This window comes from Wyeomyia smithii, chromosome 2 (assembly GCF_029784165.1).
Source record: "Wyeomyia smithii strain HCP4-BCI-WySm-NY-G18 chromosome 2, ASM2978416v1, whole genome shotgun sequence".
NCBI lineage: Eukaryota > Metazoa > Arthropoda > Insecta > Diptera > Culicidae > Wyeomyia > Wyeomyia smithii.
In genome coordinates, this window is record NC_073695.1 from 260,835,410 (window position 1) to 260,854,024 (window position 18,615).

The window sequence follows — 18,615 nt, forward strand, 5'->3', positions numbered from 1 at the left end:
TCTCTTCCTTGTCATTGTTGATATTATCTTGTCATTTGTTCTTATTTTCTGTTATCCCTTGTCATTTTTTGTCTTGTCTCTTTTTACATTTTTCTAATTATTCACTGTTTTGTCAAATCTGTTTGGTTTTCTCTTTTATAATTTTCATTTTTTTCATCATTTATTGGCTTTTTTGTATCATTGTTCGTTATATTTGATCAGATTTAGATATATTTTGTCATTTCTAATCATTTCTGATCGTTTTTTATTATTTATCTTTATTTCTATTCCTTATCGTTACTTCCACGGTCCTTTTATTTTTTGTTTTTTTTCCTTTTTTATATCCTGTTTGTCATACAGGCATCCCAGTATTATGGGCCAGTCTACACTTTGTATTGGCTTCTAGCATATTTCAATAACTTTTAATAGTCAAATTTTAGTTTATTGAACGTTAATAATGTTTCCCAAACTTAAATTTGACTATTACAAGTTATTGACATACGTTAGAAACCAATACAAAGTGTACTGGCTCATAATACTGGGATGACTGTATCTGTTTTTACCACTATTGTACTACAGGCCGAACTCGATTATATGAAGACTCGATTATATATTAGGGTGGGGAATCGTTATATGGAAAAAACGAAATTTGATAGCAGAAAGCCAAAACCAAGTTTTTTTTTGTTCTATTCGGGGCCCCAAACAATCCTGAATTTATTGGAAGTCGATTGGTTTTGTCTCCGCTTGGCGCATTGCATTTTAAATTCATATGGAGATTTGTATGGAAAAACCAACTTTTTTGCATTTTCCATTCTAAAGAGCTCAAAATGGCTCAAACCATAGGTTTAATGACTTCATATGGTAGGTTTTTTTATGCCTAACAACTTGGCCGAAGACACTTAGGAGCTAGGGTGCGCCAAAAAAATACTAGAGCTGTCCAAAGTTAAGTATGTCGAAATTTATGTTGCAAATCATTTTTTCTGCCAACACTGCCAGTGTACCGGCGTCAGTCAGATTGCCATCAGAAGTTACCTCTGAAACACGTTGTAGATTCTATTTACCCCTAGAATATTGACCTAAATTTGTTTGCTTGGTCCAGCTGAGTGTATAAACTCGTTACGACAGGTTACATCTGATGGGAATCCTACTGACGCCGGTACATTGGTAATGTTGGCAGAAAACAAGATTTTCTGCATTTAAATCGACATACTCAACTTTGAACAGCTATGGCTCTTCTTAGGGACATTCTAGCTCTTCAGTGTCTTTTGCAAAGTTGTTAGGCATCTAAAATACTATACTTTAACATAATGTAGTGCATTATTAGAGCATTATTGAGCTCTCTAGAAAGGTAAATGCCAAAAAGTAGGTTTTCCCATATAAATTTTCATACAAATTTGAAATGCAATGCGCCAAGCGGAGACAATACCAATCGACTTCAAGTAAGTTTAGGGTTGTATGAGACCCCAAAAGGAACCAAAAAAAACTTGGTTCTGGAAAATCGATTATTTTTCCCCACTCTATTATATATAGACTCGATTATAAATGATTCGATTATATATAATTTTAATTATATAGACTCGATTATACGTAGTAGCAAAAAAAAAATTTTTTTAATTTTCAATATGACTAGTCTAGCGATAATATGTCGTAAGAGAACCTACATAAAATACAAAAAAAAAAACAATACAATAAATACATAAAAACAAAATTAATAATTTCTTAACATTTTTAAAAAACATTAAAAATAAAAATACCTTAATTATAATAATTTCAAAAATAAAATAAATGAAAATAATAAAAAAAAATTAATTTTTTAAACTTGAGAAATTAAATACAAACGAGTTGACACATCAATATACACTGATTAAAATTTTTCTTTACATTTGACTGCAATTATATCAGGAATTACTACAAGATATATGTTTTTATGTAAGAAATGTGTTTTCTGACTTTTAGGGGATCAGTTAAAAACAAAATTCTTTGTTTTGAAAACAAGAAATCATTTATGAAAAATAAATAAAATAACCTTTTTTTTCTAACTCGATTATACATACAAAAAAAATTCGATTATATAAAATGGAAAAAAAATCGAAGACTATATATAACCGAGTCCAACCTGTATATTTTAGTTTTTCTCATGTTTTTTGTTTTAATCATTTCTTGTTATTCATTTTTTGCGTCATTTGTTGACGTTGCTTTTCAAATTTTTTCATTACGTGTTATTTCTCGTCATTTCTTTTAGTTTCTTATATCATATGTAGTCAATTTTTGTACTCATTTGTACGCATTTTTTGTACGGTCTTGCTAGTTTATGTTTTTTCTTGTCATTTCTTGTCCATTTTTGTGATTTCTTGTTCTCTTTTGCTATTTTAGTATTTTTTTCTTGATTTTTTGTTTTTTTTTTTTTTGAATACTTCGCCTCATTTTGTCGTTTTTGTGATTTCCATCATTTATCTCTTCTGTTATTTTTGTCATTTCTTGTCTTTTCTCGTCAGTGTAAGTTCATTTTCTTGCCAGATATTTTTTTTGTTTTTTGGGTATTTGGTTATGTCATACGATTTCTCATCATTTCGCGTTCTTGTAAAAATAATGGTTTATCTTGTTAATTTTTTATTTCTTTTCATTATTTACTGTTAAATATTACAATGTATATAATTTACAAAATTCTGATCATATCCTATCATTACTCATTATTTCTAGTCGATCATTCTCCCATCTCGTCATTAGTCCCACGCCACGCCGCACAGTGGGACGAATTCAAAAAAAGGCGGACATTAGGTTTTACGAAGAAACTATTAGTTTTATGATGATGGTGTATTCACAAAAGTTTCATAATTCTTTGAGTATTTTCATGCTGAAATGTAATATTTGAGATTAAGGGGGTATGCGTATAGATCTCGAATAAATCATTTTTGTTTCGGAATACAAACCAAAAATTTTTATAAAATGTGGAACATCTAGTTGTTTAATGAATTTTTGTCGAAGAAATAAAAATTCTACCTCTTTAGAAAAAAAGTTATTGAGCTCCAAATTAATGACCCCCTTAAAATCAGTTTTTTTACTCTATCTTTTTTATTTTTATTTTTACCGAAAAATAATGTTCTGAAGAAATGAGAGTATTATAAAAATGCATCTTTTGCAACCAGAAGGGTACTTCTAGTTATTTTAGTTTCTGATTTATTGCGGATTTTCTCTTATTTTCAGGCAATGTTTAAGGGGGTTTATTTTGAAAGTGTGCAAGTATGCGCAACCGATCTCAGTGTCTTTCAGTAGTATGGTTAAGAACCTTCTATTCCATAAACGTATCATGATGGAACATTGTGGAACTTTTGAGAAAACTGCAAATAAAATCCGTCGATTTGTATAGCAGCTTATGTTGACTCACACGAGAATACTGTACTACTGCGTTATGAATGTCAGTTGTAAGCATGATATCATATGGATCTAAGTAAACGTTTCATTTCAACTAGTTACATGCATAATCTTGAGTTAAGAATATTTAAGCACGATATCATGCTCACAACTGGCATTCATAACGCAACTTCATTATAGAACAGCATTCCCGTGTGAGTCAATATAAACTGCTATACAAATCGACGGTTTTATTTGCATATGTCTTAAAAGTTCCACAATGTTCCATCGTGATACGTTTATGGAATGAAAGCTTTTTACCCATACTACTGAAAGACACTGAGATCGGCTGCGCATACTTGCGCACCTTCAAAATAAACCCCCTAAAACATTGCCTGAAAATAAAAGAAAATCCGCAATAAATCAGAAAATAAAATAGCTAGAACGACACTTCTGGTTGCAAAAGAAGCATTTTTATAATACTCTCATTTCTTCAGAACATTATTTTTCGGTAAAAATAAAAATAAAAAAGATAGAGTAAAAGCTGATTTTAAGGGTGTCATTAATTTGGAACTCAATAACTTATTTTCCTTAAGTGATAGAATTTTTATTTCTTTGACAAAAGGTCATCGAACAACTAGATGTTTCATATTTTATAGAAATTTTCGATTCGTATTTTGAAACTAAAATAATTTATTCGAGATCTTCACACATACCCCCTTAATCTCAAATATTACATTGTGGCATGAAAAAAATCAAAGAATTATGAAACCTTTGTGAACACACCATTATCAGAAAACTAATAGTTTCTTCGTAAAACCTAATGTCCGCCTTTTTTTGAATCCGTCCCACTGTGCGCCGCGCCGCCGCCGCCGACACTTTTAAACGCGCCGCCGCCGCCGATGATTTAAACTCGGCGCGCCGCCGAGGAAATTTTTAGCGCGCCGCCGCAGAAATTTTTAGTGCGCCGCCGAGAAATTTTTTACCGCGCCTATAGTGATTGTGTATGCTGGATTTTTTCCTGGTTATAGAAATACCGACTCATTTTGTCAAGAGGGAGGAGTCTTAACGAAACCTCGTTCCTCCAACACCGCGTCACAATCACAATTACATGAGGAGGACTTAATGCTTCACCTCTGGTCAGTTTTATTCCAAATAGAAAATGAAATAGAAATGAAGAATCTGTGGTGTTTAACGAAGAAATCTATTCGATTCGAAGAGTTTTCCATTTTTTACAGTTTTCCAAGGGTAACCTAACAAAATATATGAAAGTTAAAAACGACTCTCTAACGTAAGATTTATCTAATTTTCCCAAAGTAGGTCTACGGTTGATCAAAATGAACATATCAAAAAACTATCTATCTTTTTTCATAAACTGAACGTTCTTGGGAACAGTATTCCATGTAATTTCTTATTGTGGGCTCGTTGGTGATTTTTTTTTGGGATTTACACTTGTTTGTACTTTCTTTGCTTGGTTTATTATTTTCTGGTTGTTCAATTGTTTGTTTACTTGATGTCTTACCATTCTTATTTCTATTTTTGACATTCTTACAACTATGACGCATACGTTTTTATTTATGAACGTTGAATTAAAAAAAAATCCGAACGTGAGAGTGAAAAAGCACACAATATGCGCAATATTTCATAAGTGGTAATTAGTGTCACGCTGATACACGCCGCCGCTGCCGCCGCCGATAAAAGCCAACGGCGTCACGCCGGCGCGCCGATCGCCGCCGAGGTGAAATGTTTCCTACGCCGCCGCCGCCGATGATATGGTCGGCGCACAGGTCTACTCGTCATGCTTTTCAATAATTTTTCTGAATATATTTCACGCGATTTTTGTCAGTGTTGTAATTTATTGTCATTAATTTCATTTTTTGACTTTTCTGGTCAGTTTACTCCGTTTTGCGTAGAGTAGTGAGCTTGAAACGGAAAGGTAAAACTCACACACAAGCACGGATATGAATGATAAGCGTATCACTTACTTCAATAGTGATACTGCCAATAATATGAAGTGCGGAGTACAGAAAACACTTGGGCAATATCACAATAGATCTAATCTCTGGTCGCAGTGATGAGCCCACACAGAAAAAACAAAAAAAAAAAATTCGTGATTTCGTGTCATTTTATGTTGTTGTTTTTCGTCTTTTCTTATCTTTTCTTGACACAAATATGTCATTTCTAGTCATATATTTTCACTTCATATGGCATTTGGCGTTGATTTTTGTTACTTCCTAGCATATTCTTGATTTACGCAGTTGGTATTTTTCTCTTAATTTTTGTCATTTCTCGATTTTTTTTTCTAATCTCTGATATATGTTTTATTTTTTGACATTTTCGCCACTGTTTTCAATTTGGTCTTTTATTTCGTCTTTTTTGGTGTCAACTTCACATTTTTTTTTCTCGTTATTTTGTGTAAAATCAAACAAGGATTGTTTCTTGTCATTTCTTGTTTTATTTTTACATTTCTTATCACTTTCTGCCATTTTTTTCATATTTGCTCATTTTCAGTCATCTCTGGTCATTTTTATTTCGCTTTTTATCATTAATTGTCATTTCTTCTTATTATTTCTTTTCCACACTTCTTGCTCTCATTTGTTTTACTTCTTAGTTCTGGTATAACGTTGTCATCTTTTCAGTCAGTTTCCGATATATTTTGTCATTTCTTATCTCATAGCTACATTTTATTTTTTTTTTGTATCTCTTGCATTTCTCTCTTTGTTTGGCATTTCTATTAAATATTTTGTCGTTTCTGTAATTTTTATCATGTTTCATTTATTACAATTTATTGTCTTCTTCCGATATTGATCAACATTTAAAATTTCTAATTTTGGCTGCACTTGTCATTTCTGTCCTTTTTCATCATTTCTCGCACGGTGCATTTTTTTTTATTTTCTGTAATCCCTTTCCTCTTGTTTTTATATTTTATACTCTCTTTTGATAATAAGTTTTTGTTTATTTTCCTCATTTTGTAATTTCTGTTATATTATCGCCATTTCAGTAATTTTTAACATTTATATTATATTTGTCACTTCTGTTATTTTTAATTTCTAGTTCTTTCTTATTATTATTCCTTGTTTTTTTCTGGATTCTGTAATTTTTGTTATTTATTTAGTTTTTATTACGATTGTCATTTTTCAAATTTTTATTTTTTAATTTTTTTGTCATTTCTTATTAAATATTTGTCATCATTTCTTTTAATTTCGTATCATTCCTTGTACATATCATTTCATGCTATATTTTGTCATTTCTTGTTAATTTTTAGTATTTATTTCAGTCTAGTTTTAGTTTTCTAGTAATCAATTTTCATTTTCTACTTTGAAGCGCATGATTTCAATGAAATTTAATCCATGCTTTACATCAACAACACAGTGCAACAATTTTTTTGCCTTGGCTTCTATGTATGATTTTTAGATGAAGTTTAATGCGAAAATAATTTTCCGGAATTTGAACATATTTCAACAAAAAGGGCAACAATGGCGCCATTTTGATTTTTTTTAAAAACTGGAAATTTTTGATGTTTTTTCCATTTTGTTTTAAAACCAAATATCAAAATTCTAAGAATTTGTCCACATATTAGCATTTTTTTACCCATCTTTTGAAAAAAAAAAACAGATCTCAAAACGGTGATTCTACGAAAACGGTTTTGGCATGGTTTTAGTTTATTTCACAAAGCAAAATAATATCGATTATTTCTAAGCATTAATGGTAATTCGCTAATATCTTAAAGTGGTAGTCAAATAATATTGTATCTTGAGTAAAAGAGTCTCAGAAATCGAACGGTAGGTGTCTGATCTACGTAAAATGTCAGCAAAATGTCGATTTTGCCCCAATTCCCCTACAATACAAAAATAGGTTTATCTGCTTAAATCTCTGCTCTGTTTATCTGCTAAATCGTCGGTTTCGTGCAACATTGGCGCAACTCAAAAATCATAGTTTCGATAAAAACGCGTTTGAAAATTTGCGACGAAAATTTATTTTTCGATTTCAAGAAAACTTTGAAGTTTAAGATTACCAATCCTCATTTATCACTTTTAGGTCTATTATGCACATATTATGAGCACTTTGTTCAAGTTAAAACCTTATTTTCACAAACTTTATGGAGAAATTTCGATTTGTGCAGCAGAGGCACTTCTACCCATAATTCAGATTTTTTTGGGAATTTTGAAACGGGGTTTCGTGAGATGAAACTTAACTATACTTAGCATCGTTTGCCATCAAAAACTCAAAAATGCAAAATCTTGAGTTGTGCCAGTGTTGCACGAAGCCAACGAAATTACCGGTTTCTCAAAAATTCAAAATGGCGCCATTGTTGCCCCTTAAGTTGAAATATGTTCAAACTCGGGGAAATTTAGTTTTGCATAAAAATACTAAAAAAAATTAGATATAGAAGCCAAGGCAGAAAAAAAAGTCAATTTTTGTTGCACTGTGTAATGAACAAAAAACAGAGACACTGTGCAAATTATGAATATATTCTGTAACTTTTTTATGTTGAAAAACTATTTCACCAAATTATACGTAGCTATACATCAGAAAAGTAATAAGATTCAATCCTAAAATATCTTCTTTCGATCGAACGGACAATCGGTAAACGTAATTAAAAAAAAACAAACAGGTCATCAGTGCTTAAAGCATCGGACGGGATCCACCCCAATAAACACTGTAATTAATTTAGTAATTCCGTCGTAAGTGTTGTGCTGCATGTAACATACTACAAAGCTTCACTACACTGGACGCACAAGTTATTGACAGTAACAGCTGCGTTCCAATGGAGAGAACTGGTCGGGTGTCTCTATTTTTAGAACGTAGAATGTCTCTCGAACGAAGAATATAAATATAAACGACCGTTCAGTAAGCTGGGCTCACTTTATTATTCTTCGATAGCTGTAACATTGCAACTTTTCTAATTTCTATTTCAATCCCGGCTTTCAGACGTTGGTGACACCACAAAAATAGGCCTTAAACAGAAACAAACTCAGTTCATTCAACAGAAGAACCCCTTTCCACATAGTGTACATTTTTTTCTATACCACATACATTGTGTTTAGGTCAAACCCATGCGGTAGGACCTGTAGCAACATAAATCCCCCTCCCCCTGTTTCTCGGTTACGTTACATGACCGACTGTTTTCGAAGTTCATTCCTGTGTAGACCTGTGCTAGCTGCAAAATATGCATATCTAATTTGTCCCGACGTTCCGTCTATTTGCACATTCATCGCACGCCGGCAGGTGGGGAAACCGCACTAAGTGCAAGCTCTCGTAGTTGCCGGCCACTAGACAGCAAACTCGTTCAGCGGGTGTGGGAAAACTTGAACACACAAATTTGCTTACCCCAGACGGACGAGTCCGATTGCGGAAGGCTATAGGACGAACCGTTTTCGTCATGGTTTGCATGCACTCGCGGTTTTGAGGTAAACCCGATTATGGATGACGACTGCAAATATCGATTGTGGCGTTCTGCCTCTCTCTTTTCCTCGAACGACTATGGGCTTAGTTGTTTTACTTTTTGTCCAAGTATTTTTGATAGTAAATCTATCTACGTATCGTACCAGTACAAAATCATAACGAACTGCACCGAGTAATTGGCAATTGGTTTTATTTACGACCTCCTTCTCGACCATTCGCAGGTGTTCGATATCCTTTGGAGCGACCCGCAACCCAACGAAGGCTGCCGGCCGAATTCGCTGCGCGGCGCCGGCACATACTTCGGTCCGGATGTGACCAACAAGTTCCTACAACGTTACAAGCTGCAGTATCTAGTCCGATCGCACGAGTGCAAGCCCGAGGGCTGGGAAGTCATGCACGGTGGAAAGGTGAGTGGCCTCCTACGCTTCTTGTGAGCAGTACAGACCCGGGCGCCAGACGACGCCATCCAACTGCTGCAGTGCTAATAATTTTTACCCATTCATGTTAGGTCATTACGATATTTTCCGCCTCCAACTATTACGAAATTGGCTCCAACAAGGGTGCCTATGTCAAGCTGGATCCCCAGCTGGATACCAAGTTCGTGCTGTACACGGCAGCCGCTTCCAAGACACGAAAGCTCACCTTCCGGCAGAGTGTCGGCCTGGTGGAGACTTCGGCACTGCGGGAACTGGCAGCACGGTTACGTGAACGTCGCGTCGAGCTCGAGCGCGAATTTGTTTCGCGGGATGATAAAAATTCCGGTAAGTACGGTAATGTCCGGATTACGATTGCCGCCGCTTCCAGGCTTTCTGTCGGTCGACAGACGCTCCCTGAACACTTTTGAAATATATGTTATGGTCGATTTGGCCACATCAAGCAATTTTGCCAATTTGGCGTGCAAAAACGTTGGATTCTCTTGCTGCGCGAGCAAAATTTTGACACGCTGTTCCTCTTGCCTGGACGCCATTTTGAAAACTGGAGAGCAACCGGTGAAAACTCATCTTAGCAACCATTGTATATACAATCAACTTCCAAATGCAACATTTCATGGTTTTTTAATGCATTTTTAACAGAAATACACCAATTTGAAGAAAATGACGTTATCAAATTGATGCTCGTTGTCATTATAATAGTAAACGCAGAAAGTTCTGTTCTGGTTGTATTTTTCCCATTCTTCACTAGTCGCGTAATGCCAATGTACAGTACACAAACCGGGTTTACAAAATTACAGTTTACACAACGAAACTCAGAGTAATAAATCTTCAGAAAATTTTAAATAGTGAATATCAAAGGAACACGTTTTGACTGTGACGTGATTTTTTATTACGAATAATGAAGAAACGGTGGAAGAGAGAATGAACATTGCATGAAAGCGAAATATTTACTTATGATAGTGAAGAGAAGCACTAACGTTATGGTGGCTATGTTTCACTTTCATGCAAAAGCGCTGAAAAATATAAGCCCTGCTCCGAGATTCATTTTTCTAGAGGGCTTTTAAACCAAGATTATTTGTATAAATATTTGTTTAGAAAATTAAACTTGAAAAGCAATAATTCTATCAAAATTTAAGATTACCTGATTGGTTTTTAGAGTTGACATAAATAAAACAAACCGAAGTAAAACACCAATTTTGCGTCAATGTTACTCGTTTTAATTTTTATGGAAACTTTATTAAGGCCCTCCAGAAACATTATATCAACTGTATTGTGTTTCAAAGAAATTGTTTGGAAGTCTCAAAGTTTGAACAAATTTTTTTCAAATAAATATGTGGAATGCATTTCCATTAAAATTAATTGTTTTCAATTACAATCATATTTAGTTGTTACAAATCAGACTCGATTATCCAGTATATTTTTCTTGCTGTTTGTTTTTCATATTCATTTAGAAATTATACCGTTACTATCTCTTTCAGCACATTTTTCAAATTCCCTCCCTTTCAAGCATGTCTGGGACAAATGAAACCAGTTAGTGTCAAATTATTTCTTTTCACTTCTCGAAAATTTTTTCCCACAGAAATGATTTCTGGTTACGCCATTGCACAATCGAGTAACATAACGAAAGAAAATAATTATTTTACATTTGTAATCTGTATTCTGTATTTATATACGCAAAAATTTACTTAAAAACTTGTATAAACTATACCATTAGGTTAATTATTTTACTGAAAAAATTGTTATTTGTTTTGTTAAAAAATATGATTTTTTTTTAAATAACTGTTTAACTGCTAAGCAACACTTCTTGCCCCACATTTATGATATAATTTATGTTCTTCTTTCAAAAAATAGAAAAACAGAAAATTTGCACTATAAATTCCTAAAATTTATCATTTGAAGATTACATATTTAGTTTTTCATTCAGTAAAGTGTTCGATAAAATACGAGAAAAAATAAAATGGAACAATGGAAGAGAATGGTTTCATTTCTAAGACTTGGAAGAGCATTGCTCTTGCACGTAGAAGAGCGGATATTAAAGCTTAGTTTTTTTTCTACTGAAATGTTTAGGCTTGCGGGTCCAACTTTCCTGTCTAACGTGGACAAAGATAACGTTTTACAATGATTTCGGAGGTGGAACCCCCATCCAGGGCCGCATTTAGGCGCTGGGGGGCCTGGGGTAGAAAATTTCTCGGGGCCCTTTGACCCTAGAAAAATTAGTTGAAAAGATTTAACTCTACGCTGGAAGGTGACGAGCACAAAAAAAGAAAGGTCTTTACTCTGTCTTCACTTCTGACCCACGACTAGAGGGCCCTTCGTGTTGAAAAGCAGTTGACCGCTCTGCCCCTCCCCCCTCCCCCGTCTCAAATCTGGGCCTGCCCCTATCGTTATCTTATTCGATTCTTCCGGATTCTAGAATTCGAGAGTAAAAAAAATGATCAATGGGGCCTTGGGTTGTGTTTTTCCTGCCGGAGCAAAGGCATTAATTACAGTGCCAATTTCGAAAAATCTTAATAAATGATTTTTAAACGAATAAGAAGCGCGCTTAATGCCCCTTAGGCTCTAGAAAAATACACTAAAGTCGCTTTTTACGCGGGGGATACGTGCCCCGTAAAAAAACCGCGTAAATTCCGGAATCCGCGTAAAAACCGCGTAAATTCCGGAATTGACGTTAAAAATACCGCGTGAATTCCGGAATCCGCGTAAAAAAATCGCGTAAAAAGCGACCTTAGTATATTACCCATTAAGCGCAGGGGATAAATTTTTAGGATTAATCCTGGATGCAAAGCTGAACTGGAACGCGCACCTCCACAAAATAATAATCAGTGAGGTGAGAGTATTCAAAATTAAACATTGACATACTATTTAACAGCTTCACGGTTTTTGCGATGCACTTTTTTATTTCCCCGGACTGCCATCGTCATCACCGGTTATACGATTTGAATAAAAAAGTTAGTCAACATTGCGCTTTGAGAAGAGATCTGGCACCTCTGATTCGTGAGACCTAGTTGCCAAATTGTCGGTTTTTTTCATCGCTTACCCCTCTCTCTCTCTCTCTCTCTCTCTCTGAGTATCTCTATACAAACCGAGCACTGTCCAAGTAATCATCATCTAAAGAACATTAGTCGAAATTAGGATAATACCTTTAGCATGGAAAGCGTACCCGTGGTGCATTATGCATGAGCAAAGTCAAATTTCTCAACAAGGGTTGCTAACAATCTAGTGAAATTTGGCCTGCTAATCCTTGGGAGGTAATTGGCTTTATTAAGCACATTATGGCTCCATTAAGCACATTATGACTGGGAGGGACGATAACGAATTCTCTCAACTAGAATCTAGTTGATCGAGACCGCTATTAGCCCGAAGGCTAAGCGTGCGATATTGTTATTGACTGGGAGCGTGTCGAGGTAACCGGTCATCTTTCGATCAATATCAGGTATCTCGATCAGGTGTCCCAAAAAAAAATCGATGTTGAAAAAGTCAAGGTTCCCAGCCTTTAATTGAAAGATAATGTTATTTATAGCATTTTTGTAGAACATTTTGACTTTCTAAAACGTCGTTTTCAGGTTGCCCAAACGTGATTTATGAAAAAATGACTATTTCAAGCTACAAACCCACTTTTTTCAATTCTGTTCGATTCGTACACTTTTTCGTACATTTTTTTATTTTTGTAGGGTTGTTTTTGGTCTGGTTTGGTTTAGAATTGTATTCAGTTTTTTGACTCCCAGAGCACATTAAGCATCACAAAAAAATTAATTTTTCTAATAATTTTTAGATGAAACCCCTCAAAACACAAATAAAAAAAAAAATTTGAGCAAGAACTGAAATTTTCATCACAAAGCAGGATTTACCACAAAAATTTACATTAAAAAAGATACTTGATATCTTATCGGGGAGCTGAGATATTGGGATTTTTCTATGTGATGTAAAACTATGCGTTTTATCAAATATGTAAAATATCTGTTTAATTTTAGGAGATAAAAAATAACAATGTTCAGAAAACAAATGCATTTTTGGATAGCTGATAACTTAGTAGAAAGTTTCAAAATGTGGAAAAATCTGCGAAAAAAGTTGGAACGAAAATTGTGATTTTTAGTGCCCACTAATAGAATACTCAATGTTGTTCGTAATATGTAAGAGATAGAAACATGATGTCTTCGGTAAAGTTTCTTGTTTTAAGATAGCCTAAAACTTTGTCGAAGACACCTTGCGTCTATCTTACTCTGATTAAAAAGTAAATTTTTTATATCACTTATTGGTGGATTGATCACCCTTATTTCTACATTAAAAGATGCATTTTTGAATATCCTGAAACTTCTCCGAACATACCTCACGACTATAATCAACATTTTAATCACTATTTAGGAAATTATACGCACAAACGGTAAAATAAAACACTGTGCAATCGAGATATTGAGCTTAAGCGGCATTTTTGACAAAATGCATAGTTTTCCATCACATGTAAAAACGCCGATATCTCAGCCCCCCCGATGAAATATCAAGGATCTTTTTTCATGTAAATTTTCGTCTTGAATTCCGCTTTGCAGTACAAATTTCAGTTCTTGATCAAAAAAAAGTTTTATATGTGTTTTGAAGGGTTTTATCAGAAAATTATAAGGAAAATTCACATTTTTGTGATGTTCAGTGGGCTCTGTGAGTCAAATAATTGAATGCGGTGCTGAACCAAACCATGCAAAATGTTTAAAAACAACCCCACAAAAATAAAAAATCATATGGAAAAATTTAGGAATCGAACAGATTTGAAAAAAGTGCAAGAGTGGTTTTGTAGCTTGAAAAAGTCATTTTTTCATAAATCACGTTTGGGCAACCTGAAAACAACCTTTTAGAAAGTCGAAATGTTCTACAAAAATGCTATAAATAACATTATCTTTCAATTGAGTGCTGAGCACCTTGACTTTTTCAACATCGATTTTTTTTGGGACACCCTACTGGTTATTCTATATAAAACGTATAGTGAGGGGGATATACTACAAAAGTTTCAAATAATGGACGCAGTAGTTGAATTCCACAACGAAAAAATAGATGTATTTTTCGATGAGAAGTTTTAAGCAATCCAACTTTTAATGCGGGAGTACTATGTAAAATACCAACTAACGTATTGAAGAACGATGGTGTGGTGTCCGATCGTTGACAATTTGGTAGGTGTTGGAATCGGTTATTTCAAGGATTATAGTATTCAATAAGTGAAGATACTGGATTGCATTCTATATTGCTCTGTAAAAGAGTGCAAACTTAAACTCAATCAAACTCGTTTCGGTTGACTTTCGCCGGGTCTTCTTCACTGAGCTATGTGCTCGTGACAAGGAGCGTCTACCTGTGCGCGGGTAATGAACCACCAAAATTGCAATCAGCTGGGTCATTTGACCCACTTCGGTTATAAGACATTTTGTGATAAATTTGGAGAGCATCATGCGCACGATTACTGTAATGCAGATGCTGGAAACTGCGTCTATTGCAGCATGCGATCAGTCTAGATCTGAAGATTCAGCTGGGCAACCTTTTTTTTACCGAAAGTCCCAGTTTTTTTGTGTAACGTGGATCTCCACGTTTCATGTTCTCTAAGGCATTTGGCATCAGCAACAAGATTTTTTAATATCAAACATTTCAAGAATTACACCCGTGTTTTTTTTTTCATTGGGTATTGATGTAGAACCGATGTAGCCCGATTGGGCAGAAATTTTGCTTGGGGACTTCTTTCGAGAAGGCATGACTTTTGGGCCCTACCTTCAATGGTCTTTTCTCCCATAAATTCCATAGGAATTCAACCAGAATATTCTAAAATATGTCCTAGTTCTGCTCTGTGTTCTAGTTTTGCTGGGACTGTCACTAATATATTAACTTATTATAACAAAAGATAATACCCTCTTCTTAGTTCTGCTCCTGAAATCTGCTCTGCAGTTTAATACGTTCTGTTTTCATCTAATGAACAAAATCGCGCCAAATGTCCTATCGTCGAATATCGTCCATCTTTTATTTCAATCAAACTTCACACACTTGTTTGGCTAGGTCTCATTCAAAGCACCGTAGCTCAGAAACCGTTGGTTATATAGAAAAGCTCTCTGAAAATGAATTGTAGAGAATCACTAATGCTTCATAAAAATATATCTTCATTTCTCCATCCTGGCCTTTTTGTTGCGTAATAAATCGTTAAAAAAATTAAAAAAATCAACTTTCATTTTAAATTGAAATTTAGGGTTATTTTAAATTTTTTTAATCAAGAAATCTTTGTTTTAAGTATATATATTTTTTCAAACCCTCGCTTACAGCCTATCCTAAGGCGTTTGAGTAAATTGCAGAAAATGCGTGTTTTCGTCTTCGACGTTTGTTAAAACTGCAATTTATTTTTTAAAGAGAAGGGGCCCGGAGAACAAGAAGTGGTCCAATCAGCACCAAAATTTTGATTTTCGCATAGTGACCTTATACACACTTATTTTTTTTTGCCGGGTCTCGGTAATTTTTGCCGAGAACGGCACCACTGAGTGCTCGGTTAGAAAAAAAATGACAGCTCTCACATTTTTTCGAAAATCTCGGTTCAACCTAACTGAAGTTTCGGCACAAAATATTAACGAGCCGAAATATCAGTTAGGTGAACCGAGATTCACGAAAAAATGTGACAGCTGTCATTATTTTTTTAACCGAGCACTCAGTGGTGCCGTTCTCGGCAATAAATTACCGAGACCCGGCAAAAAATTTTAAGTGTGTATAATTCTCCAAACTTTGAGTCGAATCTGAAAAGGCCGTTGGCATGAGGTGTGCACACTCGAGATGGATATGAGCAAAATAAACTGGCAACAATGTATACATTTTCAGCATTACAACGTCAACTGATCACACATATAAACATAAAAGATTACGTTGAAATAGTGCAAAGTTATTAGGTTTACCTATTCGAAAACTATAAAAACAAAAAAAAAATAACAAATTTAAGGGTTTGCGTTGTTTTGCCGAAAATCTTTTGGCGGTTCTGATAAAAATATAACCAGTTAGAAAACTTATTGTAGGGCAAGAATACGATACAAAGAAAGGTAAAACATTGCACACTGAAGAAAAATCGGACCCAAACTCCCACTAAATTAATGCCGCTGAGCTGGCAACCTTAAATATAGCATTTGTTATGTAAAATTGGTCAATTTTTTGTGCAAAAATGAACAAAATCCACGAATATGTTAAAAGTTTCCAGGAATTGAATGGTAATGGTTTCATTTAGATCCAGGTCTTGTTAGTGATATAATTTACCACGATTCACCTTTTCCTTCTAATCTAGATAACAAAAAAAGTTGAACTTCGTAAATCACGATTTAACTCAAGAACGGATCAGCAGATCGGCGTGAAAATTGGTAAGTAAGGGTTTTTGGGGCCAGGGAAGGTTATTATGCTGGTTTGAGACCCCTCCCTCTTCTGTAAGGAAGGGGTACCATGCAAATGAAACAAAAATTTATGCACAACTCAAGAACTAATCAAGTAAATGGAAACAAATTAAGCATGTGAAGGTTTTTGGAAGCAAGAAATATTTCTGTGTTGGTTTGATACCCCTCTCTTTTCTGCTCTTCTGGAAGGGACGGGTCCCATACAAATGAAACACAAATTGCTATAAAACTCGAGAACTAATCAAGCAAATGGAATCAAATGTTTAATGTGAGGGTTTTAGACTATAAGGAATGTTTTTATAATGATTTGACGTCCTTCCTACTCTGGAATGGGAGGGACTCCACACAAATGTAACACATATTCCTGCATAACTCGAGAACTAATCAAGCAAATGGAACCAAATTTGGAATGTGGAGTAGTTCTGTTTCGAAAATAATGCTATTTTCCCTGCTCATTTGGTCATGAGTGGGCTTTTACTTTTGTGCTGTACTTTCGTACTACTATTCTCTAAAAACAATTCTTATGAGAAGTTATAAATTTCAATAATGGAATGATTTCGCATCAGTTATGACTTGTTTTGTCCCCTGTAACTTTCTCTACTAATGAGTTCTGGTTCTAAAGAATTTTTAACAAATTTCGGTCGATTCACACCTAAACAAGAGTTGAATTATATAACGGTTTTACGAGTAACCACTTTTGTGTTCTCTCTTGTCTCGGAGCTGTTTAAAAATAAAATATGCGTAGGGTAGAGCGGGGCTAGTTGGTTATTTTTGGTCAAAATGTTCTCTAACTTTTTCTAGGGAATGGTATGGTAAAAACTCATTACATGAAAATGTTGCGTAAAGTCTGTAGCTCTTGGAAAAATATGACCGACTCAAAATAGTTTACGATTTTGCGGATATTTTATGTTTTTTGAGTTGATGTCAATTTGTCCAACTAGCCCCTCAGGTGGGGTAAATTGGTCAGGGTGTGGGGTAAATTGACCATTTTTCTTTCGGAAGGACAAGTCAGTTATCCTTCCTCACTGCATTTGCGGCAGCCTGTAGCGTCTCAGTGGAAGTCAAACCCCTTCCATTTTTTTGTTAATACGTTCGCTTCCCGATATCCTAGTCCATGAGAAATGTAACTCATAATTGCATGTAAAAATCGTATTATTCTTTCATACCCGACAAAAGGTATATGATGAAATCTCTCTAATGGTTTGGTTGGACACTTAATCAAAGACAACACGGATTAAATTGAGAACCGGAACCGAATTCTAGATTCGCATCTGCAATCACAAGCACACTACCAAAGCCTCATTAGTTTTTTTGTTGTTGAAAACTTGCATTCGATGAAATTTTCGTCGGGTAGGAGGGATTTGTCGATGCATTAGTGTACGTTATGATTATTTTAGATCAATGACTCGGCATTTATAGTGTCCAGTGAACATTCATGAAAATGACGACGAAATGAAGGTAACTTTAACCAAATTGTTTATCATTTAAAATAAACGGTTTTGCCATGCAGAGCACATGTTGTTTTCGTTTGGTTTTAGTATGCATTACGAAATGCACCGTTTCTGGAATTGCATATACTTGATAACTTGAATTCATTGAAGATGTGCATTGGACCAACCAGCCCCGCTAGTATGTGACTAACTAGCCCCTCATGTATTGAATATGAAAATTACTTAAAATACATGAAAATAAAATTTTAGCGAAAATTTGTTTTACACAACTTAAAACTAACAAAAAGTACTTTCATTACGCATTGAACTAGGTTTATTCTAATTTGGCTAGCTTTGTTTAGACAAAAAGTTTCAACTTGAAATCCGAGTAGAATTGATGGCCAATTTGGCACCAACCTGTATTTATTATACGTCCTAATTAAAACTGTACTTTATTTTGTCATTTGGTTGCTCTGGTTATCTGCTACATATCACCCATATTACTCGATTTTTTTGGTACGTAGATTCGAAGATATTCTCATTGACCAACTTACCCCGTAACCAACTAGCCCCGCTCTACCCTACTATCATAAAAATATTGTTTAAAACCAAAAAGCTTCCGATTTTTTG

The 18,615-nt window shown here is 34.6% G+C and overlaps 1 protein-coding gene across 4 annotated transcripts in view; it reads left to right on the plus strand.

The window, feature by feature from the left end:
• Positions 1-18,615, plus strand: part of LOC129720680 (serine/threonine-protein phosphatase rdgC) — a 240,188-nt gene that overhangs the window by 133,594 nt on the left and 87,979 nt on the right. For all 4 annotated transcript variants that reach the window (XM_055672239.1, XM_055672237.1, XM_055672236.1 and 1 more), the window contains 2 exons: positions 8,958-9,143; positions 9,245-9,497. In XM_055672239.1, coding sequence (XP_055528214.1) covers positions 8,958-9,143; positions 9,245-9,497 — 439 coding nt within the window. The remainder of the gene's footprint in view (positions 1-8,957; positions 9,144-9,244; positions 9,498-18,615) is intronic.